Genomic DNA, 24,475 nt, shown 5'->3' on the forward strand with positions numbered 1-24,475 from the left:
ACTGAAATAAGGGGTGAAGATGGAACAGGAACTTATACCCTATCCCATACAGAATACCCTATGGATAGAAAAAAAAATCATCCTGCAGATCAGAAACAGAAATGTTTTAATCACAAAGCATGACTGAATTGTGCCTGGAATTGGGTTTGGCACATACAATTTATCAGAGTAGAAATAATAAATATTATTATACTATATTATGATATTACAACAAGCATAAACAGATAGTCTATTGATCTGACAGTTGCAACCTGGGGGGGGGGGGGGGGGGCGGAAGTGATGGAGGTGGGCACTGGAGGTGAGAGGGCCTGAAGGGAGTTCTAGAGGTTGACAGCAGAGGGGAAAAAAACAAGTTCCTACGCCTTGAAGTTCTGGTGGAGATGGCCCGAAAACCTGCCGCCTGATGGGAGCTGAATTATCAATTCCCACTAATTGTTAGAAGTGAAAAAATATTGAAAAAATATCAACAACAAAAAAATTACATATACCAGCAGAAACCCTTCATCGAAGAACCCGAAAGCCCTTCCACATTGCTGCATCCCTGATCTGGTATTCCTTGCTCAGAACTCTCATTGGACCAATTGGAAGCTCTGACAAGAAACTCAAATGGGCTGTGCTTTATGCCTCCTTAACAGGACTACTGTGATAACAAAAAGCGTTTTGGTCAATCAGCGCGGTGGCATAGTGGTTAGCACTCTCGCCTTGCAGCGCTGGGTCTCCAGTTTGTATCCCAGCCAGGGCACTATCTGCAAGGAGTTTGTATATTCTATCCGTGTTTGTATGGGTTTCCTCCAAGCACTCCAGTTTCCTCCCACACACCAAAAATGTACAGATAGGTTATTTGGCTTCCCCCTAAATTGGCCCTAGCCTATGATACGTACACTACACATGATACTTACATAGACATATATTAATGGGAGGAGCTAGATTGTGAGCCCCTCTGAGGGACAGTTAAGTGACAAGACAATATGTTCTGTACAGCGTTGCGGAAGATGTCGGCGCTATATAAATACTAAATAATAATCAGGCCCGGCCCCAGACTTTTTGCCGCCTGAGGCAAGCTTTAAAGAAATCGCGGCCCTCCCCCTACCCCAAGCCGTGGGGGGCCGCCCCAGCTGGAGGGGATAGCGGGCAGGAAGGGGGTATTGGGCCTAGCGGCAGGGAGGGGGGTCGGACTCCAGCCTCCCTCGCCTGGGTCCCCCGTCCTCCGCTCCCCTCCAGCTTTAAAAAGTTACGTCGCTGGCTGCAGCTATTGTAAGAGGCAACGGCCGGGGATCACTCACCTCTTCCTCGTTCCAGCCTGCGCTCCACTGATGTCACTTCCTGCTACGCCGCAGGAAGTGACGTCAGTGGAGTGCACGCTGGAACGAGGAAGAGGTGAGTGATCCCTGCCCGTTGCCTCTTATGGCTGCAGCCAGCACCGTAACTTTTTAAAGCTGGAGGGGAGCGGAGGACGGGGGACCCAGGCGGGAGACCCAGGCGAGGGAGGGGGGGGGGGTCCGACCAGCCTCCCCGCCGTTAGGCCCAATACCCCCTTTCTGCCCGCTATCCCCTCCAGCTCGGGCGGCCCCCCATACCCACGGACGGCGGGTGCCGCCCCCCCCCCCAGAAGTGCCACCTGAGGCAAAAGTTTCACCCCGCCTCATGGGCGGGCCGGCCCTGATAATAATCAGCACCTTTGTTGTCACTGAGCTGGCAAATTAAAAGTTAGCTTGTCTCTGATGACCTAAACCCTACATACACAATGGTATACATTATGGCCAATTCCAAGAAGACAATGAATGGGATGGACATGTAATACACTGATAGGCAGGGCCTGGATTTACAATGAGGCACTGTAGGCACGTGCCTACAGGCGCCTGATGATGTAAAGGTGGCTCCTTCCCTATGCAGAGTCCTGATGAGAGTGTACATGAGAGGTTACTCACTCACCTGACTCTCGGCATTCCACTAACCAGATCTCCCTTCAGTTGGGGGCACCTCTAGCTACTTTTTACTGAGGTTCCTCTAGCTACCTAATGCTTGGTGGCAACTCTAGCTACTTAACCCTCCTGGCGGTTTGCTAAAAATCCGCCAGGGGGCAGCAAATGCAGTTTTTAAAAAAAAAAATTTCTTTTTCATGTAGCGAGACAAAGTCTCGCTACATGATAGCCGCTGCTCAGCGGCATCCCCCCAGCCCCTCGCGATCGGAGATCAGGAGATCCCATTCAAAGAACGGGATCTCCTGGAGGGCTTTCCCCGTCGCCATGGCGACGGGGCCGGATGACGTCACCGACGTCATCGACGTCGTGACGTCAAGGGGGACTCCGATCCACCCCACAGCGCTGCCTGGCACTGATTGGCCAGGCAGCGCACGGGTTCTGGGGGGGGGGGGGGGGGCGGCTGCGGCGCGACGGATAGCTGCGTGCAGCAAAAAAAAAATTACGCAAATCGGCCCAGCGGGGCCTGAGCGGTGCCTCCCGGCGGCATAGCCCGTGCTCAGCACGGGCTTACCGCTAGGGAGGTTAATACTGAGGGTATCTCAGGCTACCTACTACTAAGGGGCACCTGTAGCTACCTTTGCCGGGAAAGGGAAGTAATGGAGAAGTGACAGCTGGGACAGCCAGCACACTTGCATTGCGGTTCGGTTGGGATTTGTAGATTCATGGAGATCGAAGTCTAAGGTGCCAGGACATCTGTAGGCTCATGTGATGTAAATCTAGGCCTGCTGCTAGGACATCATTGGATTCCTGAATTGATATAAAGAATGAAAGTAATATGATTAAAATCTATTATTTGCATTCAAGGCAGCGAATGGGTGCAATCCTTGTAATAACAGTTCAAAATTACATAAGGCATCTATAGAACTTTATGTATATTAATGCAGGTCTATTAACTTTATTAAAACATTAGCGGTTCAGACCCGGAGGGCAGTGAAGGGGCGGAGGCTGATCTCACAGTCCCCCTCTTTCACCGCAATGCAGACCAAAATCCTTATAAATCTAATGAAGTTTCTATTTCTAACTTTACAAACATTGTCAGAGGTGTTCAAAGACTCCTTTGTGATGTATTTTATTGCATATAATAAAAATAAAGCTTCACAGTCAGAGTGGGAACCGATTCCTGTGACTGGAGCCACCAAGGTTCAGAATAAAGGCGTGAAGGTTCCAAGAACAGGAAGCACGGCACGGTCTCCCCAATGGAGACAAAGAAAGCAGTAAAAACCCAGAAGAGACTCTAATAGGGCTTGTTCACACTACAAGAGATTTTCTAAGAGCTTTGTGATTTTAAAAGCTCTTGTTAATGTTATTCTATGTGTGTGTTCACACTGGAGCAATGTGATTTTGTAAAAATCCCCCATAGCATTGCATTAGAAAGAACTTTTCAAAATCAATAGTGTTTAACTTTCCTGGCATTCAATTTCCCCAGGATTTCTGTGCAAAAAGTGATCCAATTAATGTTCATAACCTTTTTTTTCCTGTAACTCAGGGTTGCCCACACTTTTTTTTGGCTTGCCAGCTACTTTAAAGCTTGCGGAGTCCAGGAGATCTACCAACAAATGTTGCAGGCACCCCCCCCCCCCATTGTCATGAACAGCCCCCAAGTACAAGTGCCTACAGTATAGGTAGCTAGGTATAGGTTCCTTCAGTATAGGTAGCCAAGTATAGGCCCCTTCTTCACTAGGTATAGGTCCCTTCAGTATAGGTAGCCAAGTATAGGTCCCTTCTTCACTAGGTATAAGTCCCTTGAGTATAGGTAGCCAAGTATAGGTCCCTTCTTCACTAGGTATAGGTCCCTTCAGTGTAGGTAGCCAGGTATAGGTCCCTTCTTTGTTAGGTATAGGTCCCGTCAGTATAGGTAGCCAGGTATAGGTGGTAGTTAAGTATAGATGCCTTCAATATAGGTAGGCAGGAAGATGTGCCTTCAGTGTAGGAAGCCAGATAGATGTGCCCTCAGTGTAGGAAGCCAGATAGATGTGCCCTCAGTGTAGATAGCCAGGTAGATGTGCCCTCAGTGTAGGAAGCCAAATAGATGTGCCCTCAGTGTAGGTAGCCAGGTAGATGTGCCTTCGGTGTAGGAAGCCAGGTAGATGTGCCTTCAGTGTAGGAAGCCAGATAGATGTGCCTTCAGTGTAGGAAGCCAGATAGATGTGCCCTCAGTGTAGGTAACCAGGTAGATGTGCCTTCAGAATCAGAATCAGAATCAGAATCAGTTTATTTCGCCAAGCATGACTGGGTCATGCCCGGAATTGGTTTTAGCATCACAGGGCAGCTCACAAAATAAATAAAAAGTTACAACGAGACAACCGTAACACAGTGCGCAGGCAATAAGTTACATCAGAGACGTGACAGAGTAAGAAAAACCTTGAGACAGTAGCATATCAAGCAGCAAAAACAAGATAACACAGTCTGAACGCAGAAAAAGAAAACACTCATGTACTATGGGTAGTGGGCAGCTGAGTAGGTGCTTCCTGCAAGTGTCAGGGGAGCGCAGGGCATTTATAGGGAGTTCAAGAGTCTCACCGCTGTGGGGAAGAAGGTGTCTCTGTGCCTTGACGTCTTGGTAGGGATGGCACGTAGCCTCCGTCCCGATGGGAGCCGTTGGAGGAAGCGATGACCTGGGTGAGATGGGTCATTAGCAATCTTTGTTGCATTAGAGCACATCCTACAGTTGTGGATGAGCTCCAGAGGGGGGAGGGGTTTTCCAATTATTCTCTCCGCTGATCTGATGACCCTCTGAATTTTGTATCTGTCGATGGTGGAGGCGCCAGCATACCATACGAGTATAGAGGAGCACAGGACAGACTCTATGGTGGCGGAGTAGAAGGATTTAAGAAGTTCTTGGGCCATGCCGAACTTCTTTAGTTGACGCAGGAAGAAGAGTCTCTGCTGGGCCTTCTTTTGGGTTGCGGAGGTGTTCACTTTCCAGCTCAGGTCATCAGATATGGTAGTGCCCAGGAGTCGGGCACTGGGGACAATTTCAACTTCCGCCCCATCAATAAGAATCGGGCGGGGGGTGGTGCTCCGCCTTCTGAAGTCTATGACCATCTCCACCGTTTTGGTGGTGTTGAGCACCAGCTTGTTCCCCCTGCACCAGTGGCAGATTCTATCCACCTCATCTCGGTAAGCCTGTTCGTCGCTCTTACTAATGAGGCCAACAATGGTGGTATCGTCGGCAAATTTGATGACCTTGACAGAGTTGACCTTGGAGGTACATTGGTTAGTATAGAGCGAGAACAGAAAAGATGACAGGACACATCCCTGAGGGGCACCAGTGTTGGTAATTCTTGGTCTGGACGAGATGTCTCCCAGCTTAACAACTTGGGACCTGTCTGTAAGGAAGTCCGTGATCCAGCAGCGAAGGGCAGGGTGGGTACCGAGATCCACTAGGATGTCGTGCAGTATACGTGGGCAGATGGTGTTGAAAGCCGAACTAAAGTCCAGAAGGAGCATCCTGGCATAGGAGTCCGGGCTGTCCAGGTGACCGGTGATGTACTCCAGGCATATGTTGATAGCATCATCAGTGGACCTGTTTGTTCTGTACGCAAATTGAAATGGATCCAGACAGTGCAGTGTGGAGTTCTTGAGAAGGGATAGGATCACTTTCTCAAAGGTTTTCATAACAACAGAGGTGAGGGCCACTGGTCTGAAGTTGTTAAGGTCTGAGACTCCTTGTTTTTTTGGCACAGGAATAATTGTGGACTGTTTAAAGCATGAAGGGACCTTGCCCTCACTTAGGGACCTGGAGTATATGGAAGTGAGGGTGGGGGCCAGCTGTCGTGAGCAGGTTCTCAGGCAGGCTGGGGACACACCATCAGGCCCCGAGGCTTTCCTTGAGTTCAGTGTGGACAGGTGGTACAGAACATCAGCCTCGCTCACTGCTGGGGGAGGAGAGCTCGGGTTTGTAATGAAGGTGACTGGGGAAGCCTGATACCTCTGCCGGTCCAACTGGTCCTCGTACCTGCAGTAGAAGCTACTGAGTTCCTCAGCTAGCTCAGTGCTTGGTGTTGCCTGGAGAGGGGGAGGCTTGTAATTTGTGGCCGCCTTGAGCCCTTTCCAAACAGCCCGCGGGTCATTTGAGCTGAGGTTCTTTCTTATCTTATCTGCATATTCCCTTTTAGCGACTCTCAGTTCTTTGTTGAGGCAGTTCTTTGCTATCCTGAAGTCCTCTATGGAGCCGGACTTATGTGCGGCTTCTTTCCGCTTACGCAGCTTCCGTAGTCTGTTGGAGAACCACGGTTTATTGTTCGGATAGACCCTGAAGGACTTTGAGGGAATGCAGGTTTCCTCACAGAATCTTATGTAGGAAGTGACAGCGTCCGCCCATTCATCCAGGTTCGGTGATTCCAGAACCCTCCAGTTTGTGCTGTCGAAACCTGAAGCTGGTCTTTTGCCTCATTTGACCACACTTTTGCAGATTTGACGACTGGTTTTTCTGCCTCTAGTCTTCTCCTGTAGGTGGGAATCAGGTGTATGAGGTTGTGGTCCGATGAACCCAGTGCGGCCCACGAGATCGCTTTGTAGGAGTCTTTCAGGGTCGTGTAGCAGTGATCCAGTGTGCTGGCATTTCTGGTGGGGCAGGTGACGTGCTGATGGAACCTTGGCAGCTCCCGGCGGAGATTGGGTTTGTTGAAGTCGCCCATTACAATAAACAGAGAGTCCGGGAGAGTCATCTCCCACTGTAGGATGGTATCGCTCAGGTCACGTTCAGCTAGTTTGACATCAGCGTCAGGCGGGATGTAGACCCCAGCCAGCAGGTAGGATGTGAACTCTCTGGGTGAGTAGATAGGCCTACAGTTGACAAGTAAGAGCTCAAGGTCGGGGGTGCACTTCCTGGTTAAAAGAGACGTGTTCGGACACCATGAGGAGTTGATGTAAAAGCAGACTCCACCTCCTTTCCTTTTGCCTGAGAGAGTGCGGTCACGGTCCGCCCGGATGAGGTTGTAGCCCGGGAGATATAGGGCATTGTCTGGGATGTCCTCATGCAGCCAGGTTTCTGTGAAACAGAGTACAGGGGTGTTGCTGCTAATCTCTCGCTTGTCGCTGATGAGACGAAGTTCGTCTAGCTTATTTGGAAGGGAGCGGACATTGCCTAGGAGGGCTGAGGGGATGGCTGATCGCAGCCCTTTCTTCCTCAGCCTTACTTGGGCGCCCGCCCGACAACCCCGACGTCGCTGTACCCCTGGGGGACATCTGGTGATTTGCTGGATGTGACTCCAGACTAAGTTGAATAGGTGCTCGTCCTCTGTCTGGGGGGCCCTGCCCAGTTCCCACTGGATGAGCTGCATCCTGGTATATGTGATGCGTGGGGTGTGCGATGGCATGGGGGTTCCCGTGTACATCATGGTCGTGGTGATGGGCTAGGCGGTAACAGGGCCCAGCAGCAGGCTGTGCCAGAAACAGACACAGTAGGGGTCAGCGACTGGGGAAGGTACCGCGGTGGCATTACAGGGAGTGGATTCCTACCTGCAGAGGTCTTTTTGTGTAGCTGCAGCAGAGAAGGCCAGGTGGTGAGTGCTGTTCCAAGCCTGCAGGCATCTGGACAGGAAGGAACGCCTGGGACACTGCAGGCCTCTGGCCGAGGTCAGACCTTTGGCGAGTCAAGAGCGCTGGCCCTAAGCGGGAGCCGTTGCTTTGGTGCACTGTCCTGGAGCAGGAGCCCTGGGGACAGTGTGCTGTGCTGGAGTGGAGCCGTGCAGTCGGAGCGCTGGTCTGGATCAGGAGCCGTGCGCTGTCCTGGAGCAGGAGCCCTGGAGACAGTGTGCTGTGCTGGAGTGGAGCCGTGCAGTCGGAGCGCTGGTCTGGATCAGGAGCCGTGCGCTGTCCTGGAGCAGGAGCCCTGGAGACAGTGTGCTGTGCTGGAGTGGAGCCGTGCAGTCGGAGCGCTGGTCTGGATCAGGAGCCGTGGATACAGGAACGCGGGACCGGGCAGGGGCCGTGGAGCCGTTGAGTTTGTGCGCTGGCCGAGCAGGAGTCAGAGCGCTGGCCCGAGCAGGAGCCGCGAGTCGGTGCTCAGAACAGGAGCCGTGAGCGGAGCGTGGCTGGGTGTCCGAGAGCCGCATACGCCTCCTCCAAGTTTGCAGTTGCAGAGCCGGTTTGTCCCCACCGGGTGGAAATCCGCAGCTGGGTGCTTCCCGGAGTTATAGCCGCTCTAGCTATCCGGGCACTCCACGTGGGTGGCTTTGTGAGTCCGCGGGCTGCTGCTGCGTTCTGGATGTCCTAGCCAATAAGGTAACTAGGCTAGCTGCATTAATTATCTACTAAACTAAACTAACTAAACTAAACTAATTGTAAAGTGCCACCAAGGTAGCAAAATAAGAATAGAAAGTAACAAAGTAAAGAAAACTTTGCGGAGCCTGTGTGCTGCAGCAGCCGTCCTCAGGCGCCATCTTCCTACAGTGTAGGAAGCCAGATAGATGTGCCCTCAGTGTAGGTAGCCAGGTAGATGTGCCTTCGGTGTAGGTAGCCAGGTAGATGTGCCTTCAGTGTAGGAAGCCAGATAGATGTGCCTTCAGTGTAGGTAGCCAGATAGATGTGCCTTCAGTGTAGGAAGCCAGATAGATGTGCCCTCAGTGTAGATAGCCAGGTAGATGTGCCTTCAGTGTAGGTAGCCAGGTAGATGTGCCTTCAGTGTAGGTAGCCAGGTAGATGTGCCTTCAGTGTAGGTAGCCAGGTAGATGTGCCTTCAGTGTAGGTAGCCAGGTAGATGTGCCTTCAGTGTAGGAAGCCAGATAGATGTGCCCTCAGTGTAGGTAACCAGGTAGATGTGCCTTCAATGTAGGAAGCCAGATAGATGTGCCCTCAGTGTAGATAGCCAGGTAGATGTGCCCTCAGTGTAGGTAGCCAGGTAGATGTGCCTTCGGTGTAGGTAGCCAGGTAGATGTGCCTTCAGTGTAGGTAGCCAGGTATATGTGCTCTCAGTGTAGGTAGCCAGATAGATGTGCCTTCAGTGTTGGAAGCCAGATAGATGTGCCTTCAGTGTAGGGAGCCAGATAGATGTGCCTTCAGTGTAGGAATCCAGATAGATGTGCCCTCAGTGTAGATAGCCAGGTAGATGTGCCTTCAGTGTAGGTAGCCAGGTAGATGTGCCTTCAGTGTAGGTAACCAGGTAGATGTGCCTTCAGTGTATGTAGCCAGGGAGATGTACCTTCAGTGTAGGTAACCAGGTAGATGTGCCTTCAGTGTAGGTAGCCAGGTAGATGTGCTCTCAGTGTAGGTAGCCAGGTAGATGTGCCTTCAGTGTAGGTAGCCAGGTAGATGTACCTTCAGTGTAGGTAGCCAGGTAGATGTACCTTCAGTGTAGTTAACCAGGTAGATGTGCCTTCAGTGTAGGTAGCCAGGTAGATGTGCCTTCAGTGTAGGTAGCCAGATAGATGTGCTCTCAGTGTAGGTAGCCAGGTAGATGTACATTCAGTGTAGGTAGCCAGGTAGATGTACCTTCAGTGTAGGTAGCCAGGTAGATGTGCCTTCAGTATAGGTAGTTAAGTGTATGTGCCACTCACCTCCTCACCTCCCTCCAGCTCCAGCGTCTGGGGCTCGCGGGGGGTGGGGGGGCGGCAGGCATGGATACGTTGTGCCTGGTGCCGCCCCGAGCCATAACGTCACGGCCGCACCACCTCTCTCCTCCCCTGCTTCCCTATTGGCTAGCAAAATATTACGTGACGCGGCCATGGCCGCAATCTACGAGATAGGCGGTCATTATATACCGGTAGATCGCGATTGACCTATTGGGCACCCCTGCTGTAACTTGTCAAAATGTGTTAAGCAAAGGTCTAGTATACAGTGCAGGAGAGTATTGACATGTATGCACTTCAATACTGTTCGCAGCATGCTTTGTATTGACGTGTATATCCGACAATACCAATAGGGAGGTTAAAAGGCTCTTGCAGTGTGAAAAAACCCATAAGTTCTTTTCACAATATTTATCTTTTTCCTAGAGTAGCTTTGCTTGCTGCAAACAACTGTCTAATATCCTTAAGGGCCGGTTCATACGGGCGACTTCCGGCGTTTCATCTTGTCTACTCTCGCAGCGTCTCATTTGGGGGGTTTCTGCGATGGTGTCCCGTCACAATCGACAGTAGTCGCGTGATGTAAATTCCCCATCCACTTGAAGTTCTGAGTTCAGGTCCACTTTTAATGTAAAAGTTAGTTTCTTACCTTGGTAGAGGGAATCTCTGGGTCCTCCAGAGGCTTCCCACATCCTCCCTGAGACCACCGCTGGACATCAGGACCCTCTGGAAGTTCGTGGGCAGGCGTCTGTCTGTGATCAGGGCGTGGCCACGCTGTGCATGCAGTGAGTGCATGGACTGGGACAGTGTATATTATCAGTGCCATGGTCCTTCTGACCAAATGTTTCATCTGAGCTGCACTGTGGAGACTTTTCCATGAGGTGGGGTTCACACTTGTCAAAATCACATGCCCTTTTCTCGCATGCAAATTTGCACTTGTGCTTAAAATGTAAGTCAATGGAATTGTTCACAATGACATGCACATTTAGCGTTCAGGGGGGAGACTCACAGCAGTGCAGCCTAATTTTGCACATCCTGTGTGTTTTCTCACTGTCAATCATTAGCTGCTGTGGCAAAACGCACACGTTGCAATGCACATTACTGTGCATAGTGTCCGAAAATTTGCATGTGAAAAAACATTTGCGTTTTCTGCGCAGACAAGTGTGAATCCTCACTCAAGTAACCTAAAGTGGAATTGAACTGCTCCTGCCTGTTTAATTATTTAATAAGGCTTGGCAGAATCAGCCTTACTAAGCAGCCGCCTCTAAGTGCTGCCCCTGGACCCCTGTCCATTGTCAAACACAGGAGGGGATTACAGCTGCCCAGAATCCCCCCTCAGACCAGAGGTGGTGCAGTGTCTGGGGACAGGCACAAGCCTGATACCAGAATATCTGCAGGTATCCTGCAGCTCATAGCACTGTCCCCTTTCTTTCCCTGCTACTGTTGACATTGGATATAGCAGCAGCGTGTGTACAGAGCATGGAGCAGCAGCGCGTGTACAGAGGATGGAGCAGCAGCGTGTGTACAGAGCATGGAGCAGCAGCGTGTGTACAGAGCATGGATCAGCAGTGTGTACAGAGCATGGAGCAGCAGTGTGTACAGAGCATGGAGCAGCTCTGGGGAACTTAACAGAGTCAGGTATGAGCACAGCCCTGTGCCCTGCTGTGTGAATGCTTTACTTTCCCCTTCATTAGCAATGTCGGCTGTCCTCATTATTATCTGTATCTAAACTGCTCCTGATCGATCCCGTTGTCGATCAGGAGCAGATCGGACTTTTGGGAAATAATTGTCAGATGCTGTCAGTCGGACGGGAAATTGCATTATGTGTATCCAGCATGATGTCCTACCATATTATTATACTGTATTGTGCGTGGCTGAGGGAGACCTTTCAGGAATCCCCCCTTTGAAAATCCTGGGTTTGCCCCTGCTGTGTCCTGGACACCCATGTCCTCTTCATGTGTACTCATGCAACAAGGTCATCACGCTTGGCACATAAAGGAATGACCTGACTTGTCAGGCTGTTCCAGCACATTGGCCCCGTCTCTCTGCAGCAACCTGAGGACAGCGAGTGATTGCATCATCAGTGTTACCAACCAGCAGTAAATTTACTGATAGTTAGTAAGAAAGTACACAAATCTGGGCTGCCAGTAAAGTCTGTGATAACTTTGTCATGTCAGTAATAAAAACTCTCTCTTCCCTAGTAGATTACAGCTCTTAGGGCTCGTCCCCACTACAGGCGTTTTTGGCTGTTTTTCGCCCGCATGCGGTTTTTCAAGACGCCCCCGGACCGCATGGCCAATGAATGTCTATGAGAAGGTTCATATCAGCTCGGGTCGTGCACGGTGCGGCTAGGTGTTCCATTTTTGGGGCGATTCCGCCTCAAAGGAAGGTATAGAAAAATCAGCATTAAGGCGATTGCGCTCGCGTTAAGAATAAATACATTGTATTTATTATTTTCCGGGTCAAAGGGTTCACTTCCTGACTTGCGTCAGGGAGTGAATTACAAAACCATTCAGGAAAAAACTCTTAAAAAAATGCTAACCACAAAAACGAATCGCCCACCCAAGCACCAGGAATCGGAAGAAAAATATGCCTAAAAAAACCCCAACACGGACAGAAACGCGAACGGTACACATTGCGAACAAGGCCTTAGAACCCATTCACACTAGAAGCTCTTTTTTGAGCTTTTTTTGCGATTGATTAGCGGTTTTTAAAATCGCTCCCTTTCACGTTCATTAAAATCGTGGGAAAAATCGCTGCGATTTTGGCGTACGCGATCAAAGATTTTTATAAACGTGAATGGGAGCGATTTTAAAAAACGCTAATCAATCACAAAATGCTCAGAAAAGCGCTTGTAGTGTGACTGGGCCCTTCCTGCTGATCAGTTCATGTGTCACTCTGGAACGTACAGTGCTCTAGCTAAAGTCTGTAGACTTGGCGGACGATCAACCATCATATTCTATTATTATTGAATCTGATGAAAATAGGTGCCGCCAAGAGCATGTCCGATTGACAATTCGACCAATTTCAGGCTAAGAATGGTAGCATGTATCGATTGGACATGCTGCAATCTGCTCTATCAGGTATGCGGCAGTAATGGATCATTGCGATAATCGCGAAAGGGAGAGAAACCCCCGGACGTGTCCCTCCAAATGTAGTTGTATAAAACTCCACAGGCTTTAATACTTGTCCAGTGTCCTCCGCTGTATCCGCACTCTTCTTCCTCATTTGCGCCCCATGTGGTTGGCAGTGTATTGCACGTGGGGCATCAGTAAAGAAAATGTTTTGTTAGTACATTTTTTGAACATTGTCAGTTCAACATTGTCAATTATTTTCGAAGGTTGGCAACACTGGATTTCCCATTCAATTCCAGGTTGAAATATTTATGGAATCAGCGCCGGCAGCACTTGATGCGCGAATGCGGAAGCAGCTGGATGCTAGCGGTGGGCGGCTGGTCAGGTGAGATATCTTAAAGAGAATCTGTATTGTTAAAATCGCACAAAAGTAAACATACCAGTGCGTTAGGGGACATCTCCTATTACCCTCTGACACAATTTCGCCGCTCCTCGCCGCATTAAAAGTGGTTAAAAACAGTTTTAAAAAGTTTGTTTATAAACAAACAAAATGGCCACCAAAACAGGAAGTAGGTTGATGTACAGTATGTCCACACATAGAAAATACATCCATACACAATCAGGCTGTATACAGCCTTCCTTTTGAATCTCAAGAGATCATTTGTGTGTTTCTTTCCCCCTGCAGCTATCTTCCACTGAAGTGTCAGGCTGTTTCTTCCTGCAGAGTGCAGACAGCTCTGACTGTATGTAATTCCTCAGTATGTGAAAGCCCAGCCAGCTCAGAGGAGGATTTATCCAGCTTGCAAAAGATAATAGAGCAGAGAGAAGCTGCACTAATCTAAATAACACACAGGCAGTGTGCAGAGAGGGGCCTGGAGGGGGGAGATGCATCACAGAACCACAACACTAAAGAACTTGGCAGCCTTCCAGACACAGGCTGACAAGTCTGACAAGAGAGAGATAAGTTGATTTATTACAGAGATGGTGATAGTAGAACGTGCTGCAGTAAGCCAGAGCAGGAACTCGTAGGATGGAAGAAAACCGGATGAAATTTTTGTTACGGAGTCTCTTTAATGCATGGTCACCTGGGAAAGGGGGGGGGGGGGGGGGTAGCGGCACGACACATTCACACTGGGAAGGGGGGGGGGAGCGGCTGGTGGTTCTGACGTTTGTCCCAATATCGCACGCCGTTACAGTTGTGCACCCGATTTATCATGTCTGCCGAGCTTTCCCTGCATGTTCAATCGATACATTCAACGGATTTCGATCTGAAATAGGTTGCATTGTTATTTGGGCATGCTCGTTGCTGCACCGATCTTCCTCTGATTGGATAGTAATTAATTGATGAGATATTTTACACCGGGAGGGCGGTTCACATTTGGGGGGACAGCATTAGGGGCTCCATTGCTTATCCCTAAATTGCACGCTGCTACAACCTTGCACCCGATCCACCATCCATGTCCACCCAAGATTTCCCAGCACGTTCAATGGATACATTCGACAGACTTCAGCTTGAAATCGGTTGGTTGAATAGTCAATCGGCTGCAATATCACCAGATATACGGCCACCTTAATGCCTAGTACACACTATACAACTTTTTGTTAGATGATTTTCTGTAGAGGCTGGTCATTATCTCTGGTGCATTGTCTTCTGGTTATCTCCTGCTGAGTAGAACAATGCCTAATTGCTCGGCAGATAGATGGTTAGATAGATCATTTCCAACATTTTGGAAATTATCTATCCGGCAGGCAAATCTAATGCTGGGCATACACGGCTCGTTTCTTCTTATCAATCGAGCCGCTGATGGCTTGATTGATCATTTCCGACAGGTCCGATTTCCCGCCGGATCAATTCCGCGCTCAATACCAGCGGGCAGAACAATAGAAAAAACAGAACGATGACTAGAAAGCGCCCGCGGGGACGAGCGGGAATCGATCCGCGCGCACTTGTGGTAACGCGCCGGCATCGAGCCACTGACTCGATACCGGCTCACTATCTAGCTGCGTATGCCCAGCATAAAGCCCCCTCTACACCATTCAATTTCAGGTGCGATTAATTGAATCGAATTCAATTAGATTGATTAAATCCAAAATGTCTGATCAGGATTCGATTGATCGTCTGATCGATTTGCATTGAAAACTAGCCAAAATCGATCAAACGATCGATCGAATCCCGATCAGACATTTGATCCAATCAAATTTGATCAATCGCGCCTGGAATTGAATGGTGTAGAGGGGGCTTATCAGAAAATCTAACAGAAAACTGTATGGTTTGTACTGAGTAGTGTACCTAGCATTAGAACATAAGCAGAAGAAACAAGTTAAAATTCTAACATCAAGGGCTTCCCTCTTCCTAGGCATGTGGTTTTTAACCCAAGGTTCGCCTCAAGGTTATTCAGGCTCCAGCCCAGGGGGATGAGGTTGGACCTCGGGCACAGCAGGGAGGCAGCGGGCATCGATAAGCCTGCAGGGATGATGCCAGGCAGCGCCGTGTAAGCAGGTAGGCATAGCGTGCAGCGCCGTGTGTGTGCCGCCTCCGCTACTCCACAACACAACTCACTACTACTCACTGCAAGCTGCGGCGCTGCAAGAGTTAACTCTTCCTCCACCGCTATAGGCCGGGAGGGAGATCGCCGCTTCGTCATTGGCTGGAAGTTTCAGGTGGGCGGGGCTCTGCCGTCTGCTCTGCGGTCCCTTGAATCACAAAGCCTGCGGGGAGTACAGAGCGAGGCTGCTGCGGGGCTGCCCTGGATCTCATTGTGTGTCATCGCCGCATCCCAGATCCCCCTCCGGGCACAAGGAGACCGCAAGCCGGGCATGAGGGTGCCCTGAGGCCGGATGAGCGGGATATGGTGTAGCGGGAGAGTCTGCACGGACAGCCTGGAGGTGAGCGATCTGCCTGTATTCTGCCTGCAGTGTGCACTCTACATACAGCCCAGTCCACATAGCCCTACCTGGCTCTATGTCACATGCCAGATATATGACACTTATTCATAAGATGCCCATTAATGGCACATTTTTTTCATCAGATGCGATCTTTCTGCGCAATTTTTATTTAAAATTGGAATAAGCGATAATTGGAAGGTAATGATTGAATGTTCCGATAAATAGGTCGATTAGGGCGCATTTTCTCTCTTCCGATTGGAACGTAAAATCCAACATTCAGGTTAACTAAATTCTCTGTTCCAATCAGCCATAAAGTTGTTTTACATCGATTTATGCCACCCACTGTGCAGTTTTCTGTACAGTTTGATTGTAACAATTGCGTCGAAAGATCGCATCTGATGATAAAATGGTACCGTTAATGGACACCTTTATATTCATTGCTTCTAGGCTTATTAGTTACTGCAGTGTTGTTTTAAGTTTCAGCATTCTGCCAGTCCTGATCCCGGTCCCACATAGTAGCCCGTTTCTTCCTATAGGCAACCTAGGAAACCACTGGTGGATTTTTTTCAACAAATTCTAGTAGATAAGGCAATGAGGACCATGGTCCATATTATGTAGCGTTTCTTACTATTACAGTATAAGTAGCACAGCTAGGCAATCCTTATTGGATTGGAATTGGCCAAATATCGATATCATGCGAAAGGGAAAGCTAGCAGCTGTGCCTATGCCCTTTATGTCATGTATATTAACGAGCACTGCCTGAGGCTAATGCCAGCCAAGTGCTGTCACATATGGCTCCTCCAATTTTATTTGCATTGCTGGGCAAATTGGGCTTACGTGCCAACAGGTGACTACAACCTAGTTTCCTCTTCAAGCCTTCAATACTTTAATGTTAGGTTGGATTATCATGATTATTTCAGGGCTGTGGAGTCGGTACAAAAATCATCCAACTCCGATATCTCAGTTTATGAAACTTTGACTCCAGGTCTCCAAAATTACTCCAAATCCTTATTCTAGTACTTACCTGGGCTGTAGAGTTGGTTCAAAATCATCCAACTCCTCAGTTTTATGAAACCTCTGACTGCAGGTTCCCCAACTTGCTCCGACTCCTGAACTCAAGCTCCACAGCCTTGGATTATTTACTATGGTAAAAGAAATAAATTGGTAATAATTGAATGCAGGAGGAAGTTGTATTGTGTAGTGGCACTCAAGATTGCTGTCTTCCACTGGTTTTGTCTCTCTTGGAATTCTTCTTAAATGTTTCCACCTTTGTTATTGTACTTTGTGAATTGTACGTGCCAGTGCACAACCCTGACCATATGCCAGCTCATGACCAACAATCTATATGCGCTAATACCAAATATAAACCTAACACCTACGGCAAATTGTAACACGTCTGCATTACTCCAGCTTTATTTGGTTAGTGGCATCTCCAATGCCATGTGTTGACTCCAGTGATTTAAAATGTCAATATTTGTACTGTTCGGGGTAAGTAAATATGACTTACATATGTTTTACTGCATTCAGCCCCGGGCCATAGAGTGTAAGTGTGGGGGTTAATTACATTATGGAATATGTACTGAATAATATTTGCGGTCGATATTTGTGAATTCTGCAGCTGTGTTCATAATAAACTATGGTATGAATTACAGGGCAGAACATGGATTAATTATCAGCCTTCTTACACCTTTTCCTTTAAAAATGCTAGAATTAATGTACAAGCTATATTACGCTGTTGAGTGGAATAATTTGTCAAGAATTTGTATGGGGGGGGGGGTTGGTTTGTAGGGCTGTGAATTCAGGTGGACTATAGCTGATTCAGTTCTTTTTGTAATAAGACTGATGGAATATTTTTATTGAGGTGAAGATGTTTGTGACACCTTGCTAAAGAAATCACCATATTCTTGTGATACCTTGTTATAGAAAATGCCATATTTTAAATTCAAATAAACACATGTGGTAGTTGAAGAGAGCTATTTTGCAAGATAGTTTACAAAAAAAAGTTAATGGAAGGTGTCTTTGAAAAAAAAATAGTACTCAGGTTTTCATTTTGATCCGTCACAAGGTGGTCTCATGAAATGATACAAATCTTATCTTGCCTTTTATGCCCTGGTTTACTCACAAGAAGTCAAAGTAAAAGTTAAAGTTCTGAAAGTCCTGTGTGTGATTTTAAACTTTAAATGCACTTTGAGAAGAGCTTTGCTTTGAACAGCCTGGATCATAACTGATCAGTGCTGTTTTGGTTTTCCTTTCGTACTGTCAAGTGTACATCTCAGAGGCATCCGGTGGACCTGTGACGATAATTCATTCATGCTTAAATTATTTCATGCTTTTACCCAGAGATCTCTTACAACGTCACGTTAACTCCCTATAAAGCACTATCATTTGCTTCTAAAACATCTGCCCCTTCCCCCTCCCCACCCTGATAATTTGACAAGTCAAACTCCGGAACATCTTCGAGACCAACAGAGAGAGGACAGTGTAGCCTTCATAGCTAGTTCTCAGTTAACGTTGTGTACTGTAGCCTCAGTGTGCTCTGTCAATACAGCTTTTCATGGGTTCTGTCAGTGTGACCCCACTATAGGGAAAGCGGTAACCTATAGAGCACGTGGAGCTATTTATGCCGTAGACTGGTGCAGATTGTCATGTTAACCCCTAGATCGCCCGCAGAGGACTCTCCTAATCCAGCTGCGAGGTTTATTCTTCTGAATGATGAGAGATTCAGAGCTCTCTCTCTCTCTCTCTCTCTCTCTCTCTTCCCCCCCACCCCCACCCCACCACCAAGAAACAGATTCGTACGCCAAAATACAAGGTGTAATTATTTAACTTGTTGGAATCAATACAAGAATTGTTGTGTGTCCCCAGGGTAGACAGCCCTTACAAGCGCCAGGAATTCAGACACGTTTTTTTTTTTCTTTCTCAGAGAGTGAGAGTGAGCCAGTGTATTTGACCGTAATTAATGCACACCTCTGGGCTGTTTTTGCAGCACATTTGTAAAACGCTGACAGCCTTTGACACGTATTTTGTACAGTTAATTGGTGGCAACATCACTTTGTCCCCTGTGTCAGGGGTAGGACTGGGTGAACGAGAGGGGATTAACTCTTTTCTGGGAGAGAGAGAGCGAGAGAGAAGCAGGGTTGCATACCGATATATAGGCTACGCTCGACAGGACTTTCAGAATAGGTGGAGAGTTTTTGGAGGCCGTACACGGTAAGGTCAGCTTCTGAAAGGCTAGACCGGGATGCTGAAATAAAAAGCTGTAATAAATATTTATTTCGTAACCTGATTGGGCTCTTAGAACATTGAATGCAGACCTTCTGTAATGATGAAATTGGAGTGGACAGAAGCAAATTTTAGTAAAATTTTACATACTTGATTCTCTTGTGTTAAATACAAACATTACAAAAAAACCCTTTAAAAAAAATCTGGGCTCTTTTGCGCAGATAACTGAAGTTTTTTTTTTTAACTCTTACTGTACCGGAAAACAATATGAGACTTTTCTTTGCTACTAATGTTCTATTTCTTAGCTGAACTAGACATACAATTCATTACCTCATAAGTTTATTTTCTCTTCAGATGTGATTTAAATATCTTAGTGGCCTAAAGCTTTGGTATTATGCACAATGGACTGGCTGTTTAGGACCGCTCAGAAAATTGAAGTGTTGGGTTAATGGTTGGTGGCGTCTTGTTATTTTTATATGTGGCAGTCTTGGTTCCTGTCCTGTAGGTTTTTTGTGTGGTTTTATTGTAATTTTTATTCTTGCTGTGTTACCTAAAGGAATTACAGTTTAATTTTCTTGTGTTTGAGAATCTGATTTGAGCTCTTTGAACAAGCCGTCAAAAGCAGCATTGAATTCACGCTTCTTTCCTGCACTTTGCATTATAGGTATTTATTGGAAGACTTTAACAGCGCGCCATGATGAAATTCCAGTTTATCCTCATTATCGTTGGAATAATTGCGTATTCTGACTCTGCAAGAGGTAAGTGTGTTCATTTTTAAATGCTTCCATCTTTTGGATGGTAAATACCAAATGGGTTTGCTTGTTTGGTTTTTCATTGAAGGTTTAACAGACTGTGTTTGGAGAAGAGATGTCACGTTGGCCAGTTCTTAGTTGTGTCTCTTGGTGCTTTGTGTCTTGTTAGGTTGAATTTAGTAAATGTGTTTTTGGTTTAAGCTTCAGTACACCCTTTTTGTCTGTCCATCAAAGGCCTGAGTTTTTTTTGCTCCTGGGATAAGAAGTAGAGATAATAAAACAATTCTGCTAATGGATGCATCAGAACAGCCTCTTTAGAAGCTTAATCCTGGCATTCTTTGTCTTGCCCCTGGTAAACCAAACAATCAATTGGGGAGCTATCTCGCAAGTGGCAAATGTGACAGCTTCCAGGGTGTTGCACCTATTTTATCACTGGAGGGGGTGAGCTGGGGGGGGGGCTAATGGCCTTCTGTAAACAAGAAGCTAGCAGCTGTTTTGGAGATTTGCTGGTTATCTCAGTGGAAGCACCATCTGATTGTTTTGTAGCATCCTTGATGTAATCAGTACCAAAGGGGAAGCCAGTGAGTGAGTGGAATGCTGGAGAGATTATGGTGCATTCTGGTTGGGGAGAACCTGTTGCTAGGCACCTGTTTAAGTAGTTGTATTTGCTGTGGCGCTAGTTTGCTTTAGGGGATGTAGCAGGAAACTTCATAGGAAAATTCAGCTAACTGGATTGGGTGGACAACACCCTCTCGAACTGCTAGGCTTCCGATAGGTTGTAGGAAACCATGCCCACACTATTCAGCCAATCACAATGCTGCTAGAGGGTACTGTGATTGGAGCACTTTTCCCTATAAGGTTTCCTACTGGGTCCCCTAAAGTAGATGAGTGCCTTTGATCTTTGCTATTTGGTTACACCTGGCTAATTTGTGATTACAGTACTATGGTTTTGTAAAGTTGTTTTCAAGTAAGGAAAAGTGCCACACTTCCTATTACTGATTTAAGTGCCATAAAGGGCCACTATTGCGAAAAAAGTTAAAATGTAAAATACATGAAAACACATAGAAATAAGAAGTATGTTTCCTCCATAGTAAAATGAGCCATAAATCACTTTTCTCCTATGTGGTTGTCACTTGCAGTAGTTAGCAGATGTCTGATGAAACAGGCAAGTTTTTGACTAACCCATCTCCTCATGTAGGAGTTTTCAGGGTTTTATTTGCTTACCAAAGCACTCCATGTAAAAGATCTGTAGAAAGGTGCAGGGCAACCCCCCCCCCCCCCCCCAACCTGTTTGCACACGATACTGGCAATTTGACTGAGCAACTGCTATTCACTGCGTGCTTTTGAAAATAAAGAAAACCCTTAGAATCTCCCATAAGGTGATGGGCTAGTCCAAAACCTGTTAGTTCTGTCAGGATTTCCCCTACCTACTATAAGTCACAGCAACGTAGGAGAAAGGTAATTTTATAGCTCATTTTACTCTTGGAGAAATGTATTTTTTATTTATGTGTTTTATGGATCAACAGGGATATGTGAGGGAGCAGGCTGGGGTTGTACTTTATTTTCTGGTTGACCTCGATGGACATATGTCTATTTTTCAACCCAAATAACTATGCAACTAAAGTACTTTAAATTGTACAGTTTTTTGCGATAGTGGTTGTACATGCTAGATTGTTGGTGGAGGGTTTACCCCTACAGGAAACTGCAGATATAATATTTTGTAGCTATATCAATCATAGCGGCCAGGGTTGATCAGTCATTCTAGCACGTTTGGAGTATTTTTCTACCTGATACAGTACTATGGTTTTGAGTGAATTGGGAGAAATTAGTGTTATCTCCCTGATTCTCCTGTATATGTTTAGATCTGATCTGTGAAGGCCTCTGTGACATTCGGTCCTATAGGAGGTCACAGTTAGCTGAGAATCGAGGTTTGCACCTGCACGTCTCAGTTGGTTATAATTGTGACCTCATGGGAGACTGACCACATGGTGTGTGTATTATGAACACAGGAAATGGATAAAGTTTTTGTTTTGCGGTTGATCACAAAATTTGCTCTTTTTGACTTCCTGATACTTTTTTTTTTAAAATAAACATTTTTTTATGTTGGACAGACTGTCTATTGAGTTCTATATTAATCTGTCCCACCTGTAAATGAATTGCTGTTCTATTGGCCTTTGTTAGTAGGTGCTTGCAGTGTTTACCGGAGTTGACCATAGATGCCACATGATGTGCTTGATATATGTATAGTTTGGACAAAGCTAGTGGTGGTCTGATTTCAAGGAACAATATCCACCTCCATCATCCAACCTTGCCAGTATTCATGGGGATTTGGTTTTTTTTTTTTGAGGTCTGTTGCTGCCTTCAGAAGGAACTTTAAAATAAGAGAATTACACATCTTCCAGGGAAATACTGCGCTCCACTGGAACAACACACTCACAATATCATGGGATCGGAGTTATGGGAGGTTCACTTCACCTCTATCAGTAATACTTGTATCAATCACTGCGCATACTTCCTTCCAGGGCTGTGGAGTCGGTCCAAAAATCCACCGACTCCGACTCCGACTCCTCAGTTTAGGATTCCACCGACTCTGACTCCACGACTCCGACTCCTCTAATTTGCATATTACAATTTTGTTGATTAAAAGTATGTAACATGAAATTCGTCTCTTAACTGCCAACGCTTAGGAATTTTACAAGACAACTGAAGTGAGAAGGATATGTACACTACTATATTTATTCCCTTTAGACTAAAACTAGTCCTTGGTAAGAGTACTTGTAAAAGGTACAAACCGGAACAAAGAACATCTATCAGGCCCTAGGCAGTGTAAGTGTGGGTACATGTAAGAATGATGTGCAGGTACTCTGCAGGGGAATGAGGAGATTGTAAACAGACAACACCTCTGTGTTCAATGTGCACAGCATTCTCAGTGGATTCCCTGCAGCTCTGTGGGGAGTGCATATGTAGAGTATAGTACTACTGTGTAACAAAGTAAACCTGAGACAGATGAAATTAAAGTTTTATACATACCTGGGGCTTCCTCCAGCCGCCTTCAGGATAATCAGTCCCTCGTTGTCCTCCTCCGCCACCTGGATCTTCTGCTATGAGTCCAGGTACTTGAGCCAGTCAGGCGTAGTGCGCATGCACACACTCCGCCGCCAGGAGCATACTACACCTGTGCAGCACTATTGCGCAGGTGCAGAATGTTCCTGGCTGTGGGAGCGGCATGCGGCCAGACAGCGCTGACTGGCTGAATTACCAGGACTCATAGCAGAAGATCCGGGTGGTGGAGGACAGCGAGGGACTGATTAGCCTGAAGGGGGCTGGAGGAAGCCCCAGGTATGTATAAAACTTTACTTTTCATCCGTCTCAGTTACCCTTTAATTTGTAGTCACCAAATCAAATTTTAACAACATATCAAATTATTTGATTTCATCAGCAAAGGGAGTGCATACATTTGCATAAATCAGCATCAATGCAGAATTATTTCCATCTCGTTGACCATCTCTATTAGTGACACAGCTACACATCAGGCTTTATTCTTACAGCATAGATGTTATTTAGTATATATAAGAGATTCCTGTGTACACATCATATATACAGTCACAATCAGATATGTATATCTGACCTTAAAAATACGGGGACTGCTTTATTGAAGCAGCACAAGTAACTAATTTTGATTGGTTTATTTCATTTTTGTGGACTAAGCACAGCTATTACTGTATATATACTGTATATATACATTATTTTTAATGACTATTATCTGAGAAATAGAACATTTTATCATATTTTTTATTTTAATTACAGTTACAAATTCATTAGGAGTCGGAGTCGGTGCATTTTTTCCCGACTCCGACTCTGACTCCAGGCACCCAAAATTGCCCGACTCCACGACTCCGACTCCACAGCCCTGCTTCCTTCCCTGTAAAAATCATAAATTGCACATAGTGCCCAGTACTGCTTGTATCAAGCTATAGTTAACACCTTGTGACGTACACCTGGGTGAGTGCAACCACGAAGGGGGACCTGTTATACTTTCCTCATAAGGTGGTGACACTACCCCCAGGTGTGCGTCACAAGGTGTTGAAGGGAACCAGAGATGAAGCACCCTCATGTATTTTACCATATATATCAGTGGGAACATTAGAGAAAACGCCTACCTTGCTTTCTGTTTCATTCTGCACTGCACAGCTTGTTTCTTATCAGCCCTGATAAAATCCCCGACTGAGCATTCAGTCTGCTTTTGCTCAGGGATATTTATAGCTCAGTCTGTGTTCTCTCATGTCTTTTCAAGTCCAAGCCTGCCCCCTGCTGGCTCTGCCCAGGAATCATTAAAGCTGAGTCATTATAGCAAAGCGAGACTGAATGCCCAGTCGGGGATTTTATCAGGTCTGATAAGAAACAATCTGTGGAGTGCAGAATGAAACAGAAAGCATGGTAGGTGTTTTCTCTAATGTTCCCACTGATCTATATATGGTAAAATACATGAGGGTGCTTCTTCTCTGGTTCACTTTAACTATAGCTTGATACAAGCAGTACTGGGCACTATGTGCAAGAGAATTACACAAGTAGGCTTTGCTGCCTCTCTTTTGAGAATGCAGTATGCCTGACTGTAGTGATCTCTTTACTGAAAAAAAAAACATGTAGATATATATCATGCACCACCATCAGGTAATACAGCTTGCACAAAGGAACACAGAGTGATTACAGGAAATCCCAATACCATAGAGATCTTCAAACATTCTACAGACAGTGACATCTTGTGGTTGCTTTACTATACTGCAGTTTAGGTAATTCTGTTGATACTGCCAACAGTTTTGACTCATGGATAGATTCAGGTTAAAGCTAATGGGAAGTGTAAAAACAAACAGATACTTACCTAAGGAGATGTAGGGCCCTGAGTCCTATAGAACCTTCCCTTCCTCTCACGGTATACTTGTTCCAGTGCTGGCTCCTCCATTTCAATCCTCTTTGAGAGCCAGAGTGCTCCTGAAGACAGGTGCTCTGTATTGTGCATGCATGAGTTAGCATGCTTGCACATGTGCAGTACGCAT

The 24,475-nt window shown here is 46.6% G+C and overlaps 1 protein-coding gene across 1 annotated transcript in view; it reads left to right on the forward strand.

Moving 5' to 3' along the window:
* Nucleotides 1–15,279: 15,279 nt before the first annotated feature.
* Nucleotides 15,280–24,475, forward strand: part of FGFRL1 (fibroblast growth factor receptor like 1) — a 240,721-nt gene continuing 231,525 nt past the window's right edge. The window contains exons 1-2 of the mRNA XM_068275508.1: nucleotides 15,280–15,447; nucleotides 19,334–19,427. Coding sequence (XP_068131609.1) covers nucleotides 19,364–19,427 — 64 coding nt within the window. The 5' untranslated portion in view covers nucleotides 15,280–15,447; nucleotides 19,334–19,363. The remainder of the gene's footprint in view (nucleotides 15,448–19,333; nucleotides 19,428–24,475) is intronic.

Source organism: Hyperolius riggenbachi, chromosome 1 (genome assembly GCF_040937935.1).
Source record: "Hyperolius riggenbachi isolate aHypRig1 chromosome 1, aHypRig1.pri, whole genome shotgun sequence".
In the NCBI taxonomy this organism is placed as follows: Eukaryota; Metazoa; Chordata; class Amphibia; order Anura; family Hyperoliidae; genus Hyperolius; species Hyperolius riggenbachi.